General features: G+C 35.3%; 3 protein-coding genes across 3 annotated transcripts; all 3 read left to right on the top strand.

The window, feature by feature from the left end:
- The first annotated feature begins 2,151 nt into the window (after positions 1-2,151).
- On the top strand, positions 2,152-5,278 carry LOC132311989 (probable receptor-like protein kinase At5g59700). Its single transcript, XM_059810187.1, has one exon. The coding sequence runs from the start codon at positions 2,557-2,559 to the stop codon at positions 5,032-5,034; it is 2,478 nt and encodes an 825-aa protein (XP_059666170.1). The 5' UTR covers positions 2,152-2,556; the 3' UTR covers positions 5,035-5,278.
- An 8,195-nt stretch (positions 5,279-13,473) lies between these two features.
- On the top strand, positions 13,474-16,848 carry LOC132311990 (ABC transporter G family member 6-like). The gene has a single exon (XM_059810188.1). It carries the CDS (start codon positions 13,479-13,481, stop codon positions 15,723-15,725), a length of 2,247 nt encoding a protein of 748 aa, XP_059666171.1. The 5' UTR covers positions 13,474-13,478; the 3' UTR covers positions 15,726-16,848.
- A 5,956-nt stretch (positions 16,849-22,804) lies between these two features.
- Positions 22,805-23,759, top strand: LOC132311988 (uncharacterized). The gene has a single exon (XM_059810186.1). The coding sequence runs from the start codon at positions 22,904-22,906 to the stop codon at positions 23,486-23,488; it is 585 nt and encodes a 194-aa protein (XP_059666169.1). The 5' UTR covers positions 22,805-22,903; the 3' UTR covers positions 23,489-23,759.
- The last annotated feature ends 2,422 nt before the right edge of the window (positions 23,760-26,181 follow it).

Raw genomic sequence — 26,181 nt, 5'->3', positions numbered from 1 at the left:
AACTTGTAACACTTTTTATTAAATATGATTTAATGGTTCTGCTTCCAAAAATCTTGCAACAAATATACGTTACCAAAAAAACTTTAAAATGATATTAAACACACTCTAAAACAAAAACATTACTTCTATTCCGAATCAAAACAAAAGCACAAAGCAAAAATAATATACAAACCTAAGTCACCTATGAAATATTCAAGCCTTTTTATTTATCTATCTACTTACTACAAAAGGCTGTATTAGGCTAAATGACTACATAGTGAAGCTTCCTTAAATCCATAAAAGTCCCTTAATGCTACAATGAAGATCTTTGACTTGTATACGTGGTAGCTTTACATTAATGTACGGTTTGGTTGTATTTCTATTTTTAATTAACTCATAATATATTATAAATTATAATAATTTATAATTTATAATTTTTTTATAATTATAATTACAAAATCACATCCTACAAATATTCAAAATGTGTTCTTGCCGGCTCTATACTATCTCAACCGTGTCAAAAAATAAAAATAAAAAAATATTTAAATTTCAGAATACTTGTTTCAGTCATATTTCTCCCGCTAGTGACCATGCTTTCTAGCTTCCTTGCATCAAATTGTAATTGTAATTGGTAAATTGGACACCACAAACCAAAATCAGCTCACCCACCCCACCCGCCATCCCCCAAAAAAAAAAAAAAGACAATCCACGTGTTCCTTTACAATTGGCTGCTATAAATAAACCACAGCAATCATACCTGCATACAATAACTCCTCCCACCATTCGCGCATGTTATAGAAAACGCGTCCGAGTCCATATCAGACAATGACAGTAGTAGATTTCTCTCATTAATTTATGTCACACGTATTCTTAGAGAAGCAGCAACGAACCTCTCTCTCTATTTAAATTTCAGAATACTCGTTCCAGTCATATTTCTCCGTCTAGTGACCATGCTTTTTAGCATACTTGGTAAATGGATAATCTTTAACTACTTATTAATGGGTAAGGTAAAGCTACTCATCCTTATATAATCAAATAATAAAATAACACATCATCTTTAATAATTAAATAATTCATACTTAAAAATACTATATACGATTTATTCAATAATTGATCTGAGAAAACATAGAAAGATATGTATTATTTAATTATTAAAAATAATGTGTTATTTTGTTATTGGACCATATAGGGGTGAATAACTTCACTCTACTCACCGGTGAGTAGTTAAGCATTGTCCTTGGTAAATTGGACACCACAAACCAAAATTAGCCCAGGCTAGGAGGTGGGAATATTTGACACGATACGCTAACACGACATGAGACAAGCGGATTTGAGTTTGAACTAATCGTGTCGACACGAATTGATCCACTAACTAAACGTATCGTGTTCGTGTTTGACCCTATAAACACGATTATGACACAATTAATCCGATTAACTAAACGTGTCAGATAAATGTGTCGTGTTCGTGTAAAAAATAACTCATTTAGCAAAACGTGTAGAATAAATGTATCGTATTCGTGTCAAAAAGAACTTAAACGTGTCTTTTCGTATTTTGTCAAGTCTTAACCCATTTATTAAACAGGTTATACATGTCGTGTACACGTATAATAATCGTGTTGTGTTCGTGTCAACGGTCTTAAATACGATTAATAATCATGTCGTATTCGTGTCAACCCTAATCGTGTCCTTGTCGTAATCGTATCGATACGAACACGACACGTCAACACGAATTGCCACCCCGCTCAGCCAAAAAAAAATAATAATAAATCAGACAATCCACGTGTTCCTTTACCATTGGCTGCTATAAATAAACCACAGCAATCATACCTGCATACAATAACTCCTCCCCACCATTCGCGCATGTTATAGAAAACGCGTCCCGAGTCCATATCAGACAACGACAGTAGTAGATTTCTCTCATTAATTTATGTCACACATATTCTTAGAGAAGCAGCAACAAACCTTCTCTCTCTAAAAGCACGTTACGTACAGAGAGAGAGAGAGAGTAAATCTTTGTCCGTAGTTATTATTACCATGACGAACATGACTATGTCATTCAAATGGTGAGCCCTCCATTACAGCTGTCTTCCTCAATCCTCACAATTATCTATCTTGTCATATATATGAACATTTCCGTTAATATATATATATATATATATATATATATATATGAACATTTGACTACAATATTACTGTACTATTTTCCAACCCTTTTTGTCCCTCAAAGTCTTTGAATTTGTCAAATAAAACACAGCGACCAAACTAAAAAAAAAAAAAACATGTATTGTCTTTGTCAATACCATAAATGCTGGTCTTGCAAGACCAATAATTGTGTTGAAGAACTCTCCATGATACAAAATTCTCTTTCCTTCCAATTTGGGCGTCTGAAGTAGAATTTGGGTGTCTCTCTTTTAATGATCAAGTGATCTCACAGGTGACCCTTTTGCATTCTTGTGTATGTTGTTGATATTGGTTATTGATTTATTGGGTTTATGATGAATGCTTTGAGCTATTCTCTTGAATTGTTCTTTGTTTCAATCACATCTTAGTTTCATTCTCTTGTATTGAATATATGTCATGATGGGTATTGGGTTATATGGATTGCTTATTTGGGTATTGTCCGTCTTGTGTTCGATATGTGTTTCCTTAGAATTTGATCCTGTAGATAACTATCTGATAGACTGTGGATCACCGAAAAACACACGGGTGGGTGATCGTGTCTTTGTGGCCGATAACTTTACCTCCAATATCCTTTCAACTTTACATGATGTTTCTGTCAATACAATTTCGAAATCCAACTTATCCACCTTTGATTCGTCTCTGTTCCAAACTGCTCGAATTCTTACTGGAACTTCCCAATATACATTTTCAATCAAGAAACATGGTTGGCATTGGGTTCGTCTATATTTCTTCCCCTTTGCTGATGAAAAGTACAATTTGAGCAATGCCAAATTCTCTGTTTCAGCCCAAAATTTCACCCTCCTTAGAGATTTCCAACCGGAGAATGGATCGGTTGTTAAGGAGTACTCATTGAACATAACTTCAAATAGTCTAGTGCTCACTTTTGTTGCTTCTGCCAATTCTTTTGCCTTCCTAAATGCTTTAGAAGTTTTTAATCTCCCCGATGAGCTCATCCCTAGTGGTGGTAAAATCATTGATCCTCCGGGTGGAAACCAGAATCTTTTGACTCGAGCATTAGAGACGGTTGCAAGGGTGAATATGGGTAATAGTACAGTATCCCCTCAAAATGATACATTGTGGCGACATTGGGTTTCAGACGAGACACATCTAATTCCCAGTATTCTTGTCGCGTTTGTATCAAATGTTGGAGCTGTTAATTACACAGGAGTGCCTACTCAGAATATTGCTCCACCAGAAGTCTATGGCACGGCCACTAGATTGAACTTGGATAAACGTGCAGACAATATTGCCAATGTGACCTGGTTTTTTGATGTTGATCCTGGTTTTGAGTATCTGGTTCGGTTTCACTTCTGTGATATAGTGAATTCTTCTGATACAAAGCTGGAACCCTTCAATGTTTATATGAACTCCCAGCTTGTTGCTAGTGATCTTGATCTTAGTAATCTAACATCAAACATCTTTGGCGTTCCCTATTATAAGGATGTTGTCACAGGGTTAAGCACCAGTCAGCTGATTAATATAAGTGTGGGTCCTTCTGAGTTGGAATCTTCTCTCCCAGATGGCATTCTTAACGGGCTGGAGATCATGAAAATAAGCAATTCAAGGGACAGTCTTGATGCAGTGGATCCTCATATCCAGCTCTCAACTTCAAGCTCCAAGATGAAAGTTTGGGTGATTTTAGGATTGGCCATTGGGGTGTTGTTCATTGCCTTAATTTTGACTTTGATCGTCTTCCTATTGTGTAGAAGAAGAAGAAGACTGGTACATGTAGGTCATTCAACGCAAGACAATTTTGCCATGAATGGAGGAGGGAATGCTCAAACCACGGAAAGTAAATATTCTAATGGAACTTCCATGATTTCCAGCTCAAAAATTGGTTACCGCTTCTCTCTTGCGGTAATTCAAGAGGCTACTAATAATTTCAGTGAAAGTTATGTAGTTGGTGTTGGTGGTTTTGGGAAGGTTTACAAGGGGGTTTTGAGGGATGAAACAAAGGTGGCAGTGAAAAGGGGAGTTTCTCAATCCCGACAGGGTCTTGCCGAGTTCCGGACTGAAATTGAAATGTTATCTCAGTTCCGTCACCGCCATTTGTTATCTTTAGTAGGGTACTGTGATGAACAAAATGAGATGATCATAGTTTATGAATACATGGAAAATGGGACCCTCAAGAACCATCTCTATGGCTCAAATCTTCCTAGCTTGAGTTGGAGGCAAAGGCTAGAGATCTCCATTGGCTCAGCCAGAGGACTTCATTATCTTCACACTGGTTCTGCAAAGGCAATTATTCATCGTGATGTTAAGTCAGCAAATATTTTACTTGATGAGAATCTGATGGCTAAAGTTGCTGATTTTGGGCTTTCAAAGACCGGCCCTGAGATTGATGAGACGCATGTCAGTACTGCAGTAAAAGGAAGTTTTGGGTATCTTGATCCCGAGTATTTGATTAGGCAACAGCTGACTGAGAAATCAGATGTGTACTCCTTTGGAGTTGTTTTGCTTGAAATCATTTGCGGAAGGCCTGTTATTGATCCATCACTTACCAGGGAAATGGTAAATTTAGTGGAATGGGCAATGAAGTGGCAGAAAAGAGGAGAGTTAGAAAAAATTGTAGACCCTCATCTTGTTGGTAAAGTAAAACTAGAGTCTTTGAGAAAGTTCGGAGAGACAGTTGAGAAATGCCTAGCAGAACGTGGTGCTGATCGACCCACAATGGGAGACGTATTATGGAGTTTGGAAAGTGCTCTTCAGCTTCAAGGAGATGATGGAAGACCTCCTCTGAATGGTGAGCTCTCAAACAATCACTTGGAGACCAGTGTATCTACTACACAATTCAGTGTGGGAAGTATGGGTGATCTTGCTGGTGTTTCAATGAATAGAGTCTTCTCGCAAATGGTAAAAGCCGAAATGAGGTAGACTGAGCGAGAAATGGTATGCTTTATACTATCCATTTTGCAGAGTTACTTCTTCATTTGTTTGTTTGCTGAAACTGCATATAGCAGGCTGAATTCTTTTGAACAAGAGGGTTAGGATTTCAGAATAAGTTTTATCAGTCCTTTAATATGATTTTCTCCAATTGTTTTGCTTGAGTTTGTGACTGATCATGAAATTTTGGCGCATGGGTTATGTTTTACTCCTTTTTATGATGCAATATTTCTCATACCAACAGACTTTACTATTATGTATTCTATACACAGATGTCATAGTCTATCTATCAGTTCATCATCTTCTGTAATTTCCACTTTACATTCCTTCCTTTCTAGGTGCATAGATTCACAGATTGCTACAACTTGCAATATATGGGCAGATTATATTTAATTATTAGGAAATGGTGGAAATAGCTAAATTTAAACTGTGTTGATAGCATGACTAAAGCACAAGTGCCATGTTGCTCGAGTGGTTGGGTTGCTCCCCATGTCTGGGAGCCCATGTTCGAGCCTTGCACCCTCCCCTCCCCACTAACCCCTAACATGAGCAAGGGTTTTTTCTGGCTGCACAAGGGAAATACATCCTAAAATCTCTGTACTAGTTTGGAAGTTACACTAGCAGAATATGACCTTGTTTGATCTACTTCAGATGAGTTTTTTTCTCTTCTAAATCTTGCTAAGAATTATAAGTGTAGAGTTCTTGTAGGATGGTGTGCAAAGCTGCAAGAACTTTCGGGTTACATTTTATGATTTCTTAAGACATAGGATTTACAAATGGGCATTAGTCTAGATGGTGTGACATCTCTTTCTCAAAGTCGAGTGTTTAGGCTCCGTTGGGTACAATATTGTGGGTGTGTGAGATTGAGTGTTCGAGCTCCTTTAGAGACACTATTGTGAGTGTATGCATTTGCTTGAACTTTCGGGTTACATTTTATGATTTCTCTTATGTCTCAAGAACTTATATCCTATCATTATATAGACCAGAGTCTCTCTAAAATACACTTCACTAACAAACTTCCACACATTTTTCTGAATTTCAAGATGACTGTGTTGGAGAGTATAAAGTAATATATACAGGGGAAGGTTTAAAGGGCTTGGGCCGCCAAAATTCTTGACGGCCCAAAGCCCAAACCTATAGACAAAAGATATTTCTTTGGACCAAAATATATCTTTAAGCCGAAAGAACCCTTATACATTATGTTACACGAAATAACCAAAAAACTCCTAGCCTCAAAGCTAGTGAAACCTAACGTAAAACTCCTAACCTCAAAGCTTATGAAACCAAACCTAAAACTCCTAACCTCAAAGCTAGTGAAACCAAACCTAAACCCCTAATCTCAAAGCTAATGGAACCAAACCTCTTCAAAATCCTATTGTTGTAGTCATAATAATCCATATTAAAAAAAAAAAAAAAAAAAGTTCCAAGCCAAACTACAATCATGATCACTCAAGCACTTAGATAAATACTCTCTCTCTCTTTTTTTTTTTTTTCTTTTCTTTTTTTAATCTACTCTGATTAATACACATATCCACTAAACATGGTGAACCTAATGTCATCCAAAATTTAATCCATCTTTAAGCTAAGTTCATGTTCGTGAGAACCAGATGATGTATTGGAAGTTAGTTTTAGAAGAGCAAACATATGAATGAAAAATATTTTTATGATCTTATAATGGGTTATCTAACATTACCCTCGCTGTAAATGCCTCGATGGTCTAGTGGTTTAGTGTTTCTTATAAATTTTGGAGTGTCAGGCTTCGATTCTCTGCATCTATTAATATAACTTTTAACACTTCTTGCCTTCTTTAAAAAAAAATGCATTACCCTCACCATATGGATTCAGTAAATTGAAAGGTTTGAATAGTACAAAACCTTCAATGATTTAGAGTTCAATTCAAATTAACCATTCAATTTATCTCATTGGTTAAATACTTAAAGTAAAGTGAGAAATGGTGGAAACTATTTCATTAGGCTCTCTCTCAGTTCAGTGATCCATGTAATTTAACGATCGAGGTCAAATGAAAAATTAAACTTAAAATTTCATGCTATGGATATTAAAATATTTTCAGGAACAGTATAATTTTTCATCTCATAATTCTCAAGCAGCAGGAGAAATGAATTGTCAACCATAATAATTTTTTCAATAGATCAAAACTTAAAAAGAGTTTTTTTACCTTATAAATGAATCGAGAAATTATTATATGGTCCCGGTCGATCATAAGAACACGGGTGCACCCGTTTGAAGAGTTATACTCTATATCAAATAGGCAACTAGATAAAGCCTGTCACACAATTAAATGTTTCAGTTTTATTCAATTTTTTAGTCCCCACCATCTAATAATTCATCAGTAGTCTCTTATTAGTTATTATAAGTTCAGGTTATGAATAAACCAAAACTGACACATCCTTTTCAAATTGGTTCTTCTGCTCAAGAAATTATTAGATTGTTCTAAACAATCGACACTTGGTGGTTCAGTCCAATCAAGCTCTCCGATTAAGAAAAATGGATCCACAAAAGTGTAATAAAATACTATAAAAAAAACTCGAACGTTAGACTGGACCAACGTGGTCCAGAACCGTCTAATAAACACAAAGTCAGATTCAAATTTGGGCAACCAAATCAAGATTGCACATCCCTGCAGTAAGTCTATATTCAGCTCTCAGAACTCAATTCATTAAAAACTGTGTGGCAGTGTTTTGATAAGTTTTGGCAATGAATTAATTGAAGATCCACAGCCTAGCTAGATCTTTACCCAACTTAAACAAAGAGTCCAAAGCAAGAGAGTGTAGGATGAGGACAGTTAACCAACAACAAAGCCTCCATCTTCGGAAATTGAAGAGTGAGACAGAAATTAAGAAGAAGAAGCAGAAGAATTTGACTAAATTTCGTACAGTTGAGAAAATAGGCATATATATATATATATATATATATATATATATATATATATATATATATCCCATTTCCGATTGCACATGCTGACATGCACATGCTGATGCCCATCATTTTGTACGTTTTGACTTGGAGAATTCCTTCTATCCACAGCTTCATTTATAGGTGAACTAGATCACAAGTCGGTAAGGGTTGGCCGATCAACATTAACTACCACCTAAATTCTACGTACCCTTAAAAAGTGTGCATGCATGTGTTTTCGATCTCTTCTTCTTGGCAGCATTAAACAGCTAAGAACTTTGAATTTTTTTGTTCTGGAAGAAAAAAAAATGTTTATGATAGTTTGTCAACTTCATTTTAGTGTGTCACATTAATTATATATAATAGAAGTGAAGTCTAATTACAGATAAGAAAAACAAAAACCAAAGGTGGAAAATATAGAAACACGCCTCTGATCGGCCTTTTAAGCCAAAAGATAACTTATACCTCTCTAATTTCAAATCATACTTTACACCCTAATTTTCAGTTGCCGCCTTCCAATTAAAAAATGACACGTGGTAAGTTTCAATGGAACTTGCAACAGCAAATTTATTGGCTTGTCACCATCTCATAGGAAAAAAGCTTGTTAGAGAAGGAAATGGGGAGAGATTCAAGGAATCCGCTAAGGCGAGTTACTCCAAACAAGCTAGGAACTAAACAAAATTACCCAATGGGTAGTTGGCATAGCGTGAAGCGGGTGTACCATGCTCGAATTTTCTCCCCCTAATTTATTAAGATTAAAAATAAATAAGAAATAAAAGCATTAATTTCATTGACATCCCGAATTTGACCAAATATCAAATTGAATCATCTTTCGAAAATAACTGTCACTTACATTACAAACTTTTGGTCGGTTTTTCACTTACACCCTAAAAGTTACTTTTTAAGTCTGCTAGATACCTTTTTGCATGTAAAATGACATTGCAACCCTTCTAATTATGTGTTGACTTAAAAAAAATGGTTAAAATGACTTGAATATCTTTTGACTTTTATTATATAAATTTAAAATTATTCTTTATATATATATATATATATATATACACCAAAAAATATATATTTATGGAGAAAAGAGTGAGATAAAAGGGTTTTGGGGGGTGACTGAGTAATAAATGAGAGCAATTTGGTTATTTAAAGCTTTTGATATTTTGGATTAAAATAGATTTTAAAAAATAGGGATAAAATTGTCATTTTATACATTTTTAACAGAAAAAGTAACGGAAAAGGAAATTGGGATCTGAGTAATAATTAATTTCGAAAGATATTTGAGGATATTTGAGGGTAATATTTGGTTAAATATGAAGAAATGTTAGTAAAATTAATCCAAAATAAAATTACCAAAAAGTACAAGATCTTCCTAGAGAACCGGCTAAAATTTAGACTGTGGAAGATTCCGCTGGCAGTTCCAGTACAGGCTACAAACCCCTTGATACAACTTGCATACTCTGTTCAACGCACAACTCAAACAGCACTTCAAAAATCTTTCAATTTCAGCAATTGTTTTCATTACCCTATACTTTCCTGAAATGCCACTATTTTAAATTAATGCAATTTTCTTTTCAAATGTATTCTTTCACTGCAGGTCTTGCTTTCAACCAATACTTTCAATTCAGACCTGCACTTTCGTTGCTTTCCTTTCCAATCATTAAAAAAATCCAAGTCCCGTAATAAAAGCAAAAAACAAAATTGGAGGTGGTCATTTCAAGTCTCCTCACAATCACTATCTATTCAATCTTCCTTTCGGATATAATTTGGATAATTCTCACTTAGGAACTTTCGAAGTTCTTGGTCCGCCTGCAGTTCCAAAGGAATAGATTTATTTTAGCCAAACAATACTCTTAATTACTAGTCAAGGAATAAGCTGATTTTATGAAATTAGTTTTTCAATGGGCTGATCATCAAATATTAAGCTCTTAATTGAACATGCCACTAAAGGATCCTTAAAATTTTAGCTTTGGGTTCTGATTTTTTAATAAAAAAAAAATGAATATACTTTTAGTTTTACTACAATGTCTAGGTAAAGGTTGTTGGTACTCATATGCGTAGATAGTTCTTATAGACACGTTTTAAAAATCATAAACGAGAATTATATATAAAGCGGACAATATCTATTTAATTTTGATTGTTATGGTCTAGTGGTATCAATGATAGAGCCACCATTTGCGGAGTGTACCGAAATTTTTTTATTTACACTTTATACTTAAATATAATTGTATTAAAATCTTAATGATACCCTCACAAAAAAAATTACTAAAACCTCCCATTTATAAACCCGCCCCATTGAAGTTTTAGTCTTCACACTCATGACCCTTACTCTCTCATTTTCACACGCTTTGCAACTATACTTCCTAGAGATAATAGCCTACCAACTCTCTCTCTCTACCTCCCCTTCTCTTTCTATTGTAAAGAACGTAATTGAAGTTACAGTTCTCTTTTTATTTTTATTTTATTTTTTATCATGGTATAATTAAAAATTTCTTTATCTTATTATTGTTCAAGGCTGCCCCACTCAAATAATTTTCTGGCTCCGTCAATACTTTTGCTGGCTCTCTCAAAAGAAAGTTCAGGATTTGTTTTTTGCTCTCTGATTAGACACAGACCCAGTTCAAGAATAATGGGGGCGGATTCCCCAATGGATTCTTTCTAATTAATATTATTACCTATAATTTTAATTAAAATTTCAAAAATGGCCCCCTTCACTTTTTTACCAAACTAATTTCTCCATTGGATTTTTTCTAATTTATATTATTACCTAAAGTTTTAGTTAGAATTTCAAAAATGCCCCCACTCAATTTTTAAAATGGCCCACTTCACAAATTTTTTTTTTCAAATTTGTATACATTTATTTTTTATTTTTTATTCTTCGACGATGCCCCCTCACAAAAAAATTCATGGGTTCGTCACTGTTTCTGATTAACCTATATTATAACTTAGGTAGTTAGCTAGGTAGTAGCGGTGACAAAAGTTGACTCGACCCGCCAATATGACTCGAACACGACACGAGTTAAATGGATTTGGGTTGACCTTAAACGAGTTCGAGTTATAAGCGAGTTAACACGATTAACCCGTTTAGTTAATCGTGTCGTGTTTGAATTGAGAAGTTTAACCCATTTATACATGTTTAACTATATAGATCGTAAATAAATTTCTATTTAAGTTCTAAAATTATTATATAAACTTGTATCTTATAATTTAATCTTTTGTAAACTATAAACTATTTAGTAATTTGATTGATTAAAACTTATATTTTTTTTAATATTTAATATTTTATTAAATATTATTAATAATTTAAATAATATATATATCTTTTGTAATAGGTCATTAAACGGGTTACATGTATAACCGGTTTAATAAACAAGTCGTGTTAGTGTTGAGAGTTCCTGACATGATTATTAAACGAATTGTGTTCGGATTGAGCTGTTTAGTATAATATCCTTAAGTTGACATGACACGATTACGATCCGCGAACATGAATTGCCACCTTTACTAGGTAGTACCTAATTCAATATTGCCAAGTAAAAAAAATAACCACAACCCCCACACCTTTACTAGGTAGTACCTAATTCAATATTGCCAAGTAAAAAAAATAACCACAACCCCCACACCTTTACTAGGTAGTACCTAATTCAATATTGCCAAGTAAAAAAAATAACCACAACCCCCACAGGAGAAGTCTGATTTAGTAGATGAATGGTATTGTAGATTGGTTTTATAAAATAGGTTTAACCATATGGTTTGCACATATATATATTAATCGGTTGAATCTTCTCAATATATATATCTTCCCATTTTGTGTATTTAAAATTTGAATGCAATTTCCAAGTCAAGATGATTTACTTAACATCAACTTCTCCAATTGTGTCATTGTTATAAACCTACGTTCAACGACTCTTCCCCATTAAGTGGGAGTCCCTTAGGTTTAAATTTAATTAATCTTAATCTAAAAAGTTTACCATATTAGTGTGCCAACAAAAATAAATAAATAAATAAATAATGAAAGTTTAAGCTGTTATAGTGTACTTTATTATTCATATCCTCTTAAGAATTCTTTATAAATATTTATCAACAACGTTACTAATTTAATAACCATCTATTAATTCTCAAATTTAAAACTTTAAAGGTGAGTGAAGTTTAATATTTTATATCTTTTAGTGAATAACGGATTTCCTTTTCACAAGAAAATTTAAATGCCTCTTTGCCGAATGAATAAAAATGAAGTGGAAGGAAGGAAGGAAATAAAATAATAATTTATTTATTTCGTTTGTTTATTTCAAGAAAATAATAATAATGTTATGTTTGGAAACATAAAAATAGACCGTTTATATTTATATTAAATTAGAAAGAAATTAGTTAAAACTTTTAATTAAATTTGCTTCAATTTTATATTCAAAGCACTCCTAAAGGCAATTTAAGAATAATTAAGAACAGTTTATAACAATTAACTTATGACGAAAACTTAAACTTGAAATGAAATCTCTCTTAAAGATTTTCAAGAAATTTTTGAACGCTACAAGCACCGATAATATAGTATCTAGTCCCATCCAATAGTAATGATAAGTGATTATTACTTATATAAATAAGAAGAATTGGTGAGTATTTATTGGACGGCTGCATCATACTAATTGGCACTCCCAAAGTACACAATAATTTTTCTACTTTTTGCAAATTAATTTTGTTATGCAAATTTCAAATCTACAATAACTTTCAAAAAAAAAAAAAAAAAAATCAAAACTACAACCCCAGGTTTTGCAGAACCACTTGACCTTGCCCACATAATAAGGCCCCACCCTAACCATTTAGGGACATAACCCCTTCCCCATTAGGGTTGGATTTTTCTGAAATATATTTTCATTTGACCTCAATGGTACTCTTTTTACTTGGACCAAATTAACCATACATAATATATCTTACGCAAACAGTAGATTACCATCCATACCTAATTCCATGAAACCCCCCAAATGAACATACTATGAACAGTCCATCCTTAGCTCCATATGTCACCATACCCTCAAATCCTAACCGCCCACGTGTCCTCATGCCTCTCCTCCAAGTAAAACAAGACGTGTAGATCAGAAATTAGGAGATGTAGGTCACCTCTCTCTCACCTCACTCCATGCATATATATAGAGAGAGAAACACAACCAACCTTTAAACCCTAACACACAGTGTTCAATATCATCATCATACACACACACAACTATTTTCTAGATATATATATATATATAGAAACAAATGGAGAATACACCTAAAGCAACGATTGGGCTTCTCAAAAAACCCACACTATAAAGTTGAAGCGGTTCTAACGGCGTTAGACCTGACGGCGTCTTCGGTGCGTTTATACACGTCCGGCGCACTGTAGCGACTTCCCAAAGAATCAGCGTAACGCTTGTAAGCCAGTACTGAACAAACACGTATACAGTCATTATCTCTCTCTTAAAAGCGAACTTTCTCTCTCTAGAACTCGGTCAGTGGGTTATATATATATACGGAGAAACAAACAAACACGAATGTCTCGTGTTGTGGCGGAGAATATATCGCCGGCGAGAGATACCAGACCGTTTTTCAATCGGAGACAGTCGATGGAGCTCTCAAGTGTCGCCGCCGGGCCTTCGCCGACGCTCGGACAGCTGTTCAAGTACGTCGGCGACGTACGGAAGGAGGAAACCGGAGACGAGACGCCAGTTCACCAGATTCTTGATGTGAGTGAGAGGAGTCTTGAGCCTCGATCTCTGCCGTTCGTTCTCTCCTTCAGCAACTTGACATACAGCATCAAGATCCGCCGGAAAATGACGTTCCCGGCGGTATTCAACCGCGGGAAGCGCCTCGGAGCTCCCGCCACCGCGTCGGAGCCGGTGGCCGGGGAAAATCTTTTCACGAAGACGAAGGTCCTGCTCAACGATATCTCCGGCGAAGCGCGGGACGGCGAAGTCATGGCCGTGCTCGGCGCAAGTGGATCGGGAAAGTCGACGCTGATTGACGCGTTGGCCAATCGGATTGCGAAAGGAAGCCTGAAAGGGACGGTGACATTGAACGGCGAAGCGCTCGAGTCTCGGCTTCTGAAAGTCATATCGGCTTACGTAATGCAAGATGATCTCCTATTTCCGATGTTGACGGTGGAAGAGACTCTCATGTTCGCCGCCGAGTTCAGACTCCCTCGAACTCTCTCAAAATCAAAGAAGAAGATGAGAGTTCAAGCTCTGATCGATCAATTAGGGCTCCGAAACGCCGCCAAAACAATCATCGGCGACGAAGGCCACCGAGGAGTCTCCGGCGGCGAACGACGCCGTGTCTCAATCGGAACCGACATAATTCATGATCCGATCATCTTGTTCCTCGACGAGCCCACCTCGGGGCTCGACTCGACCAGCGCTTTCATGGTGGTGAAGGTCTTACAGCGAATCGCTCAGAGCGGAAGCATAGTCATAATGTCTGTACACCAGCCGAGCTATCGAATTCTCGGATTGCTTGATCGACTGATATTCTTATCGCGTGGACAAACTGTTTACAGTGGCTCTCCGATCAATTTACCGGTCTTCTTCTCCGATTTCGGCCATCCAATACCGGAGAACGAGAACCGGACAGAGTTCGCGCTCGATTTGATCCGCGAGCTCGAAGGATCGGCCGGTGGAACAAAGAGCTTGGTTGAATTCAACAGGTCATGGCAGAGCATGAAGCGGTCTCGTGAGCCCCGAACTCCGGAGGCGGACCGGCAAGGTCTGTCACTAAAAGAAGCCATCAGCGCAAGCATTTCCAGAGGAAAGTTAGTCTCCGGTGCCACCAGCGACGCCAGTCCGGCATCAATGGTGCCGACATATGCAAACCCGTTCTGGGTCGAAATGGCAGTGCTATCAAAGCGATCAATCACCAATTCTCGAAGAATGCCGGAGCTTTTTGGCATCCGATTAGGTGCAGTCCTTGTCACGGGCTTCATCTTAGCCACAATGTTCTGGCAACTTGATAATTCCCCAAAAGGGGTGCAAGAGAGATTAGGGTTTTTTGCATTCGCAATGTCCACCACTTTCTACACCTGTGCAGACGCATTACCTGTTTTTCTTCAAGAACGGTACATTTTCATGAGAGAAACTGCTTACAATGCGTATCGGAGATGGTCCTATGTTCTCTCTCACTCATTGGTGGCTGTTCCCGCGTTGGTATTCCTCTCATTGTCTTTCGCCGCCACGACCTTTTGGGCAGTGGGACTCGCCGGTGGACTATCCGGTTTCTTCTTCTACTTCTTCATCATCCTGGCTTCGTTCTGGGCCGGAAGCTCATTCGTCACGTTTCTCTCCGGTGTGGTTCCTCATGTCATGCTCGGTTACACCATTGTCGTCGCCATTTTAGCTTATTTCCTTCTCTTCAGCGGATTCTTCATCAACAGGGATCGAATTCCAGCTTACTGGATTTGGTTCCACTACATTTCTCTAGTCAAGTATCCATACGAAGCTGTTTTACAAAATGAATTCGATGACCCAATCAAGTGCTTCGTGAGGGGTATCCAGATCTTCGACAACACGCCGCTCGGGCTAGTCCCAGATGCCATGAAAGTGGACCTGTTGAAGAGTATAAGCAGTTCTTTGGGCATGAACATCACGAGCACGACGTGCGTGACCACCGGCTCTGACATCTTGCAGCAGCAGGGGATCACGGATTTGAGCAAGTGGAACTGCTTGTGGATCACTGTGGCTTGGGGTTTCTTCTTTAGGATCCTGTTTTACTTCTCTTTGTTGCTGGGAAGCAAGAACAAGAGGAGGTAAGTGTACTGATGGGTGGGGGTGGAGTTTGTATTTGGCGGGAAGGGGTATGTTTTTGTTTTTGTTTTTGTTTTTGTTTTTCTTTCTTATTTTTTGAATTTAATGGGAATGTTACTGTTGTTAAGTTTTACCAAGTTGGATTTAGGTGTAAAACTGTTCCATATATATGATGATATACATGTATTCCAATAATATGATTATTGTTCATTTAGGTCAACTATTTTTTCACCCACCAATCAATATCTGGCTAAGCAGCATTGAGTTGGTTGGGAAATAGCAGTGGGTAAAAAAGGTACAAATGTATGAGGTTATACAAAATTTTGCTTTTTAATTATGTGTAATAAATTAACAATAGATATATTAAAAGGTAGTTTGGTGGGTAGAAGAGTATTTAAGGCACTGTTGAAAAGAATCCTAGATATGAGTATGATTTTGATTTGATTTAGAGGATAAAATTTACAATTATTTTTAAAAAATAATTGACTAAACTTTCAAATTGGTAACACTTGATGGTAAAAAGGGTCCCTAACTTTTAATTTAGATTATAATAATTCAAGACTGTAATTTAGTGATATTTCTAATTTATTAACTTAGAAGTGATATTTCTAATTTTTAACGTTGAGGATGAGAATCGAGGTCTCACTTGCTAAGGAAAAAAAGGGTGTGTTTGTTTGTTTTTTTTTTTTTTTTTTTTTTCTTTTTTTTTTTTTTTGTCAATCTGTGTGATAAAGGCAAAAGAATGTGTTGGGGTTTTTTGCGGAGAAAAAAAGAAAAAAAAAAAAATTGGATGAAAGGGTGTGATGCAAAATTCTGATGATCACAAAAGTATGATGCAAATAGGTTTACTTTTTATCGTACGTTTCTTTAATCTTTCTTCTGCTTGACAAACTCAAATAAATGGTTATCAAAGGATAGTGTCTCATTTTGCTCTCCTCTCCTCTCCTCTCTTTATTTTATTTTTATTTTTATTTTTTTAAAATTTTTATTATTATTATTATTTTTTCATAACACCAAACTGAGATTTTCACTTTTTGTTCATACTGGGATTTGAACCCTTAAAGGCCCTTTCAATTTAAAAAATGAATAAGTGTTACTAGACAAAGTGAGTTGAATAATTGGCACTCTATTTTCATGTATCTAGCTTCTTTTACCGACACTGTGGAAGCATAAAACATTTAAAATCTGGATTTGAAATTATTTACAAAAGCAGCGAAATAATAATAAATAAATAAAAATCAAGAAATCTATAAGTTAAATAAATAATAAATTTGATTGATCGGGATCACATGATCCGGGGTCATCTAATAATTTCTTATTAACATTGCCGGTGCTTAGCAGCGCTGCATCCATGCTATCTGGCTTGAAAGAAAAAGCAGAATATTTGAAACAGATCAGCCACTCAGCAGAATCTAATTAAATCCATCACTGAAGCAATCACAATCAATCAATTCTCTCTAATATTTTTTTATGTTATTTCATGACAAATTTAGAATTTGAAATTATAATTCTCTACTTTAGTAACTTATTTTTATAAAACTTGGGATTTCAGATTTGGTGCTCACGCACAGACACACACAAATGATCAATGAGTAAATAGTACTTAATGCATTTGTAAGAACTATATATCACTGATCCTTGTCTCCAAAATATCTAAATGTCACTAATTCACGCTATATATGAACATGTATATACTATATGGAATTTACTAATTGTGTCTGTTATGTTGTCTGTGTGCTGCAATAATCAGTCGTATTTGGCTTCTTCTTACTGTCATTTTCATACGAAACCCTAACTTGTGAACAAGCATGGCCAATTTAGGTGAGAATGAACGTTCAGCTTAAATATAAGAGTCTTATCAATCACACTAATAAGGAGATACAATTATATAGGGATTTCGTGTTTGTATACAAGAAGATTTTTCGATGTGGGGTTGTAACTGGACGAGCCTGTGTCTCTGATTAATTGTTCATGCTCAACTCACTCAAATCCAACAATGTGTGGTTCAAGCCAAACCTAGAATTATTAACAAATTTCTAAGAATTGTTCGCAAGTTAGCTTAAGAAGCCAAGTCAAGGATTATGGACCTATGGTACTTAAAAATATTACTTGGAACCACATAAATAAATAAATAAATATATATATATATATATATATATATATATATATATAGATGGCGGGTTCATTGTTCATTGATGTGACAGTATTTATCCACGAATTAAATCTTCATAGTTTGATATAAAAACATAAATTACTTTCTTAACTATCCAATGAGATTCTTAATAGTTGTGGTGTATATACATTTTCCTGCACATCAGAAAAGCAGTGAACATTCCTACATATATAGGAGGACCGACAGTGTGGGAAGAATATATCTATGAATTAAAATCTCACCATTGGATATAGAAAAATAAACTACTTTTTAATTACTTGATCAGGTTTGAAGATCAATACTTGAAGTGTGCGCACATTTTTCTACACATTAAAAAGCAAGTGAACATTTTCGTATATTTTTCAAGTGCATTCTTGAACATGTATATATCAATCCATATTTGCTAGCTTATTCACACGTCATTATTGAATCTCCTCATTATTTATCTGTATATATCCTTCACACGTAAAGAGTTTAATCTCATCAGCTCCTGCTTTATGTAGTTTTCAGACACATACCCTTGGCTAAGCATCACCTTAATTCCTTCATGAAGTAACCAACCTTAATTGCTAGCTATATATATATATGTGTGTGTGTGTGTGTGTGTGTGGCTCATCTGCAAAATGCACGCCACCTCTGTATTGTCTCTCTTTTATCAACAATATTCTTACTTAGTGTACTCTTACTGAAAATGATATGTTGACTGATACCTGTTTGATACAAGTGGAGACTAACGTCACAATAACATCAATGGTGAGGTTGAAATCACCTCCCATTCACATAAATATAGTCGGAATTATTTGATTGTCGGACTCCATATTATTATTCTATAATGATTAATTATAAATATAAACAGTATCCCCTTGAGGGGACTTGCGGCACGCGACTAGCCAATGCACATTGCAGTTTTGGTGCGCGCATAGACACGGACGTTCAATGTTATCTTCATGTTAGAGTTTCGTGCACCCTAAATTAAAAATCGTATTGTGCATTAAATTAATACCGTTTTAATGCATAGCACGGCAGTGGACTGGGGAGCCGGGATGCGGTTTCATTATTCACATTTGAAAAATGCGTGTTGCATATAGGATATAATCATACAAGTAAAGTGACCATGCAGGGGTACTATTACAGTGATCGATTTGTTTTCTTTTGACTTTTGACTTTGTTTGCCATGCATGCACATGCTTTGCTTTAGTTTCATATAAATATATATCTATCGATGTCAAATACAAGCCCTATATGGTCAAGGAAACATGGTACCACACATGGTCCTCCCAATGTGTGTATATAAAGGGTCCCAATAGTTCAAACCTGTACGATGTTACCACTATTAAGACCACCCATACTGTAGAAAATGTGCACCTCAATTTAAGGATATAAAATAATAAAGAGTCTCACTTGGTGAGTTGGGTTCACAGTTTACCCAACTTTCGGCAAAAAGGGGAATGAATTGGTGAACAACTAATGAATTAATATGGGGTGTGAACCGTGTAATCAGTAATGTGACGGTTGTACCTAAATTCAACACTCCAATGACAAAACAATTAATAAAGGATGTTCCTACAAGAAGTAAAGCCAATCACAATAAGTGTGTACAACTTCTTCTCGTTACTCAAGGTAAAAAAAAATTTAGTTAAGACATATGCTAATAATTAATTTTAGTGTCACACATAGTTCCACGAACACACGTCGAGTTCACGATGAGTTTAGGTGCAAAAATTTGTAAGTAAATAAGTTCACACCAAAATACTCAATAATTGTATCAAATTTTTTGTTATTAATAAGACTTGGCCTGGTGCACCCATGAAGGGGTCACACTGAAATTTTATTTATTCATAAAATTAGCTATAGTTTTTGTGCAAATCTTTAAAATGTCTTTATTTTTTTTGTAAAATTTTTAAATATGTCTCTACTTAATTTTTAATAATACTCCAACATACATTGTGGTTCAAAGCCTCCCCTCTCATACAAACCTCTGAGTCGTCACTGCGCTTAGTACAAGAATTGATGTAGCAGTTCTTTTTTTACTGTTTTTGTCTAGCGTCTTTTCTTTTCTCTTTCACAGTTTTTATAGAAGAATTAGTTACTGATTTCTCACGCTTGACAATCTTTAATTTTTAGGAGTTAGCATGCAATGCTAATGAAAATACATTGGTCCCACATATTTTTGAAAATTACTCTCAACTAACTAACGTGCATACCAATGAACTCATATGCCCAACGCACCCAATATCTACTCAATTTTTAGAGATTGAGGCTCATCCCTCATTTGGGGAATCAATTTGGTTAACGGGTCATTGTATGGAATTCTACGTCATTATTCAGTTGGTTGGATCGATGGGAGATTGATTCCTCTTGCTTAAGTGTCAGGTTATAATTGGTCACATTTTATACGGTGCTTTTATTAGTGAAAAATTTCCCTTCGCCATAAGTTTTGAATTCACATGTATAACGGTCAATTTTCGAGTGTAAAGACAATTTTTTAAAATGTAACGGAATTCACCTGTCTCATCACAAGAGAGTGATTATAAATGCTTGAATTTGACAATGATTCAAAAATTCTAAAAACGAAGTTTCCACTGCTCTGCAAATTTTATTGTCATCTTTACCACCAATACCAAGAACGATTCTTTCGCATGTAAATGATACCTCATCTATCATATTTTGTTTGTCAGACATTTACATACCATACTGGCCACATCTCACATGCATTCCCTCACACTACATTACTAATATACCTTTTATCTGTCATTCCCTAACAAACTCACACACTATCTCACACACAATCGCACACATTCATGCAAACCCCCCTAGCTCCCACGCCATACCCATACCCATACCCATACCCATACCCATAGGTGTGATAAAGACCAAGCAAGCCAGTCTCTGAGGAATAAAATAGTAAATACGTTACACCACAATTACTTTAATTTTTTTACTATTTTTAAAGAGAACAAGAATTAATTGAAATAAGATTTAGGTGTGATATCAATGATGACACTTTTAATCTATTATCTTCCTAGAATTACTAATTCGAATTCTGCATACATAACAAGCATCCCTTCCAAAAGTACAAGTCACTCAATACACAGATAAACCATTTGTGATTCAAACTATATCTACCTGTCTCTGATAATAATTGTGTTGTGTTTGAAGCACCAAATTGGTGACTTAGATTTAAATTTTTTAAAAAATAATTAATTAAAAATTTTTATTAGTCTAAAAGAGTAAAGTATGAATTAGGTGTTATTTTTTCATGCAAACAATTTTGAACTAAATTTTTCTCAAATTTCAAATTTAAAGTATTGATTCAGTACTTCTAATTGAATCCCTAATTCTAGGAAGATAATAGATTAAAAGTGTCATCATTGATATCAAGCATCCCTTCCAAAAGTACAAGTCACTCAATACACAGATGAACCATTTGTGATTCAAACTATATCTACCTGTCTCTGATAATAATTGTGTTGTGTTTGAAGCACCAAATTGGTGACTTAGATTTAAATTTTTTTAAAAATAATTAATTAAAAAATTTTATTAGTCTAAAAGAGTAAAGTATGAATTAGGTGTTATTTTTTCATGCAAACAATTTTGAACTAAATTTTTCTCAAATTTCAAATTTAAAGTATTGATGCAGTACTTCTAATTGAATCCCTAATTCTAGGAAGATAATAGATTAAAAGTGTCATCATTGATATCAAGCATCCCTTCCAAAAGTACAAGTCACTCAATACACAGATGAACCATTTGTGATTCAAACTATATCTACCTGTCTCTCTGATAATAATTGTGTTGTGTTTGAAGCACCAAATTGGTGACTTAGATTTAAATTTTTTAAAAAATAATTAATTGAAAAATTTTATTAGTCTAAAAGAGTAAAGTATGAATTAGGTGTTATTTTTTCATGCAAACAATTTTGAACTAAATTTTTCTCAAATTTCAAATTTAAAGTATTGATTCAGTACTTCTAATTGAATCCCCTCCCATAGTAACTTCGCCATCCAATTTGACTTCTAAGGTTCACAAAATATAAGAAATTGCAGTAGATCCAAATATCTCAGAGAAATATATTAGATCGAGTCCACTATTTGTTGGATTAGCAATTAATTTCATCGAAATCTCTAAATGGATAAACTGATTTCCATTTCCTAGAGAGGATTACCATCTGGTTGAATGGGGAATTTGTTGTAATTTCAGTAAATTAATTGGTACAATTACGTCTTCAGTGGGGAGACTAATGATATAAAGAGACATCCCATGGTACATTTCATTCAAAAATTCAAATAAAACTTTAGCAACAAAATTATTTTTTTTTTCGGAAAAAAGCGCGCATTACAGTCATTGGAGATGTAAGGTCTAAAAATAAGTAGAACTAAAACGGAATACATGATAATAACTTGTCAACACTATAAAAGAGAAATTATTTGTTTAGATTCTTTAATTCATCATTCAAAAAAAGAAAAAAAAAAAACCAGCAAATAAAAAATCTCATGACGCCATGGCCCAAATCATACGCCTTGTATTAATTCTTGACTTATGAAGTCCATAGATATGCAAATGCCTTCGTAGCCAAGTCAATGGCCCCTCCCCATTATTCTTATGAGCCCGACTTCAAGTATTCACATCTTTAATTTCTACTCTAACATGAAAAAAAAAAAAAAAAATCCATAGATATAATATATGTTACTAGAAGAACTTTTGAATCGGACAAGGTCCATAGATATAATATATAGAACTTGAATTGGACAAGGTCATGAAATTGAAAAGGATGAGGTTTAGCTCAAGCCCACTTGTAGTCTTGAGTAAAGTCAAGACTCAAATCATGTCTGATGTCGATGTTGGGCCTAGCATATAAATATATATTGAATTGACCCAAATCATGTCTGATGTCGATGTTGGGCCTAGCATATAAATAATTGAAACAAATAAATCAATACAGAAAATTTTGAAGGCCACAAAAAAATACAGATAGTGTGTGTGTTCTGTTCTTTATCCAAACCTGCCATCCACAAACAATCTTGAGAGAGAGATGGCGACCGTACCGTCCTCAACTTTGCACCTCACAAATCCATTGTTCTCATCTCCACAGAAACCCTACGCGCCCCTCTATCTCCCCAATCGCCACCGCCGCTCCGCCACTATCCGAGCCACCACAGAAGAAGAGTCCGACGCCACCGAGCCCTCCGACCCGACAACACCGTCCGACCCGGACAGCTTCGAGAACCGGCTCTCCCAGGTCCGGTTACGTTACCGGAGCGGCACCGGAAAGAAGGCGGAGGTCCGTAAGGCCCGGAAGTCTAAGAAAGGATCATCCTCCTCCGGCGCCGGATTATACCTTCCGCCGGTGCCACTGAAGGAGCCGGTCTCCGGAGGGCTGAAGGTAGAGTTCGGATTCAGCCCGTATTCGGAGCGGGTCAACGGACGGATCGCGATGCTGGGACTATCGGCATTGCTGTTGGTGGAGCTGGCAACGGGTAAGAGCGTGATAAACTATCACTCGCCGTCGATAGTGATTATTCAGGTGTATTTCGTGGCGGCTGTTTCTGCTATATATCTCAAGTTTCTGAAAGAAAGGGTTAGTTTATGGCCACAATCACCACAACCGGAAAAGTAATTATATATAATATTTATTTAGAATTTTGTTGTTAAATGAAAATATTTTCTTACAGGGGGACTGCTACATTGGTGTTATCAATTATATTATTGTGTGTTAAGTGTATAAATTAGTAGGTGATATCATATGAACCATAATCATCGCACATTAAATTTTTTCTGTCAGAAATCATTGCTATTTTTAAATTGGTAAAATGTCATGCTATGGAACGTATTCCATTCCATTTGTTTTGTTACTTCATCTTATAAAATAAGTACTTGTGTTTGTCAAATTTTCGAATTCATTTTATCCATTTATTTTTTCTAAATTATAGTTGCATGTCATTGTTCCTTCATTTGAACATGAAATGTTTTGCCGTTTTTTGCTAGTGATATTATCACCTCTTAAAAGTAGAAGTAGAGAGAAGTTTATGATAAATAAAAGTTCGTATTATTTAGTTAATGTGTCATTTCACGCTTGACTTTTATATCTGGGACTCGGGTTTAGGTCAGGTTCTCTTTCATTCATTCATGCACCAGGTCCTTTGGATATGGGGCGTTACAATAAAAATCAGGGCCGAGCCAGGATTTCATTCTCGGAGGGGGGCATAGTGCATTTGATAAGAGGAAAAAAAAAAATCAACGAATTTTCACATCAAAAGACATACAAGACCCCAAAAAAAAATAGAAAACAGAGCAAAGTCACACTATTTTCAAAGGGAAATATAAAATTAGTATCTAATTTAGTATCTAAAAAAAACAGAGCAAAGTCACTATTTTCAAAAGACAAAAAAGGAATTACCTGGCAAGGTGAGATACTGGATGAACTAAGAGTCCAGGAGCCATTCCAAAGCAATTATACCCACTCTCTGAGTCTTCAAGCGCATAGTGAATCTTGACAACCAAAGCAAACAAAATTGTATTTTATTATTTTTATCTTAAACTAAGATGGAAACTAAATGTTCTTCGATAATGTGAATTGAAAATACCCATAAAAGAATTTATTTGTTTATCTAAAGAACTAAACATGTAACAAGTTGATATGATAGTTAAATAATTAAAAAGAACTAAAGTATAATACTTGACACATATAAGATCCAAAATATTAGTTGATAATATTTCATTGAATACAATTACAACTGCCCTCGACGACTTTTCATCTTTTGAAAGCGTTAAATGATAACCTCATTATCTATGCCACTAAATATTTATTTTTCAATATACACAACCAAGCTATCATTCATAAATTGATCTCCCATCCGATTATGCAATTCATTCTTTACAATATTTATAGTAGAAAATGCCCTCTCCACCGTGGCAATCGCGCCTGGTAAAATTAATGCCAATGTCACAAGTAAATACACCAATGGATACACCTTGTCTTTTTTTGTTTCAACCATTTTTTTTTTTTTTTTTGCAAGAGCGGAAATCCCTTTCAATCCTTTAAACCTGATATTAAAGCACACATCAAGAATATAAGTTTCAAGTTGACTACCAAGTTCTATGAGCTTAGCTGCAGAAAATTCTTTTGGATAGTATTCAGCAAAGTGAGTGGTCTTTTGTTTGTCAAAAGCAAAGAATGCATCATCTGGACAAAGACATGCCACACAAAGAAGTAACTCAGTATTGGCCTCATTGAAACGATTATTTAGCTCTTAAAGTTGCATATCTATGATAGAATAAAACAACTCAACACATTAGTAATGCAAGTTTGTCATTTCTTGCACATTTCGTCGTTGTCGTCCTTGAGTAATGAACATATCATCCATGTTGGGAACATCACTCTCATGTCTCTCACAAAAAGAAGAAACATCATCAAGCAAAGAATCCCATCCATCATCCCTCATCATTTGTAGTCATTGCTTACATACTTTGACAAGGTACATGGCATTCACGATATCTTGATCTTTTCTTTGTAGTACTTTGGATAATTCATTTGTCATGCCCAACAATGTCTTCATCAAATAGAGATTGAATACAAAATTAAAGGATTGTATTAAACCAAGTGGAATAGATGTTTCACCTCTTTGATCATATTTCAATCCATCCTTTTCGATAAACTCAAAAACAACAATTACAGTTGAGAACAATGTAATCAAGCTAATTAAAGTACCATAATGTGAGCCCCAACGAGTGTCTCCTGCACGTACAAGAAAAGTACTCTAATTTAAGCCTTGCCCACTTGTGAGCTCGCCTTTGTTAAGTCCATCAATAACTTCAGCAATTTGTTTCTCACGAAGCATATCACGACGTTTACATGAAACTCCAATTACATTCACCATATTAGCAACAAATACGAAAAAAGTGAAAATCTGGCCATGATTCTTTGCCCCAGCAACAAGAGCCAACTGAAGTTGGTGAGCAAAACAATGAACATAAAAAGCAAATTCATTCTCTTTCAGAATAAGCGTTTTGAGACCGTTGAACTCACCTTGCATATTGCTAACCCCATCATAACCTTGCCCACGCAATCTAGAAATGCTCAATCCATGTGTAGAAAATACATTATCAATCACCATCTTGAGTGAGAGCAGTTGTATCGGTAACATGTACCATACTAATAAAACGTTCAGTGGCACTTCCATCCTTCATGTAACGTAACACAATAGCCGTTTGCTCCTTTATCGATACATCACAAGACTCATTAATTAAAATAGAAAAAATCCCATCTCCAATATCTCTAATAATTAAATTGACAACCTCTGTTGCAATGGC

This window comes from Cornus florida, unplaced genomic scaffold (assembly GCF_030987335.1).
Source record: "Cornus florida cultivar Cherokee Brave unplaced genomic scaffold, ASM3098733v1 CherokeeBrave_3.0.0_Hap2_Chr06, whole genome shotgun sequence".
NCBI classification, from domain to species: Eukaryota; Viridiplantae; Streptophyta; class Magnoliopsida; order Cornales; family Cornaceae; genus Cornus; species Cornus florida.
Note: the sequence above shows the minus strand (reverse complement) of the source record. Positions and strands in the feature narration are given on the sequence as shown.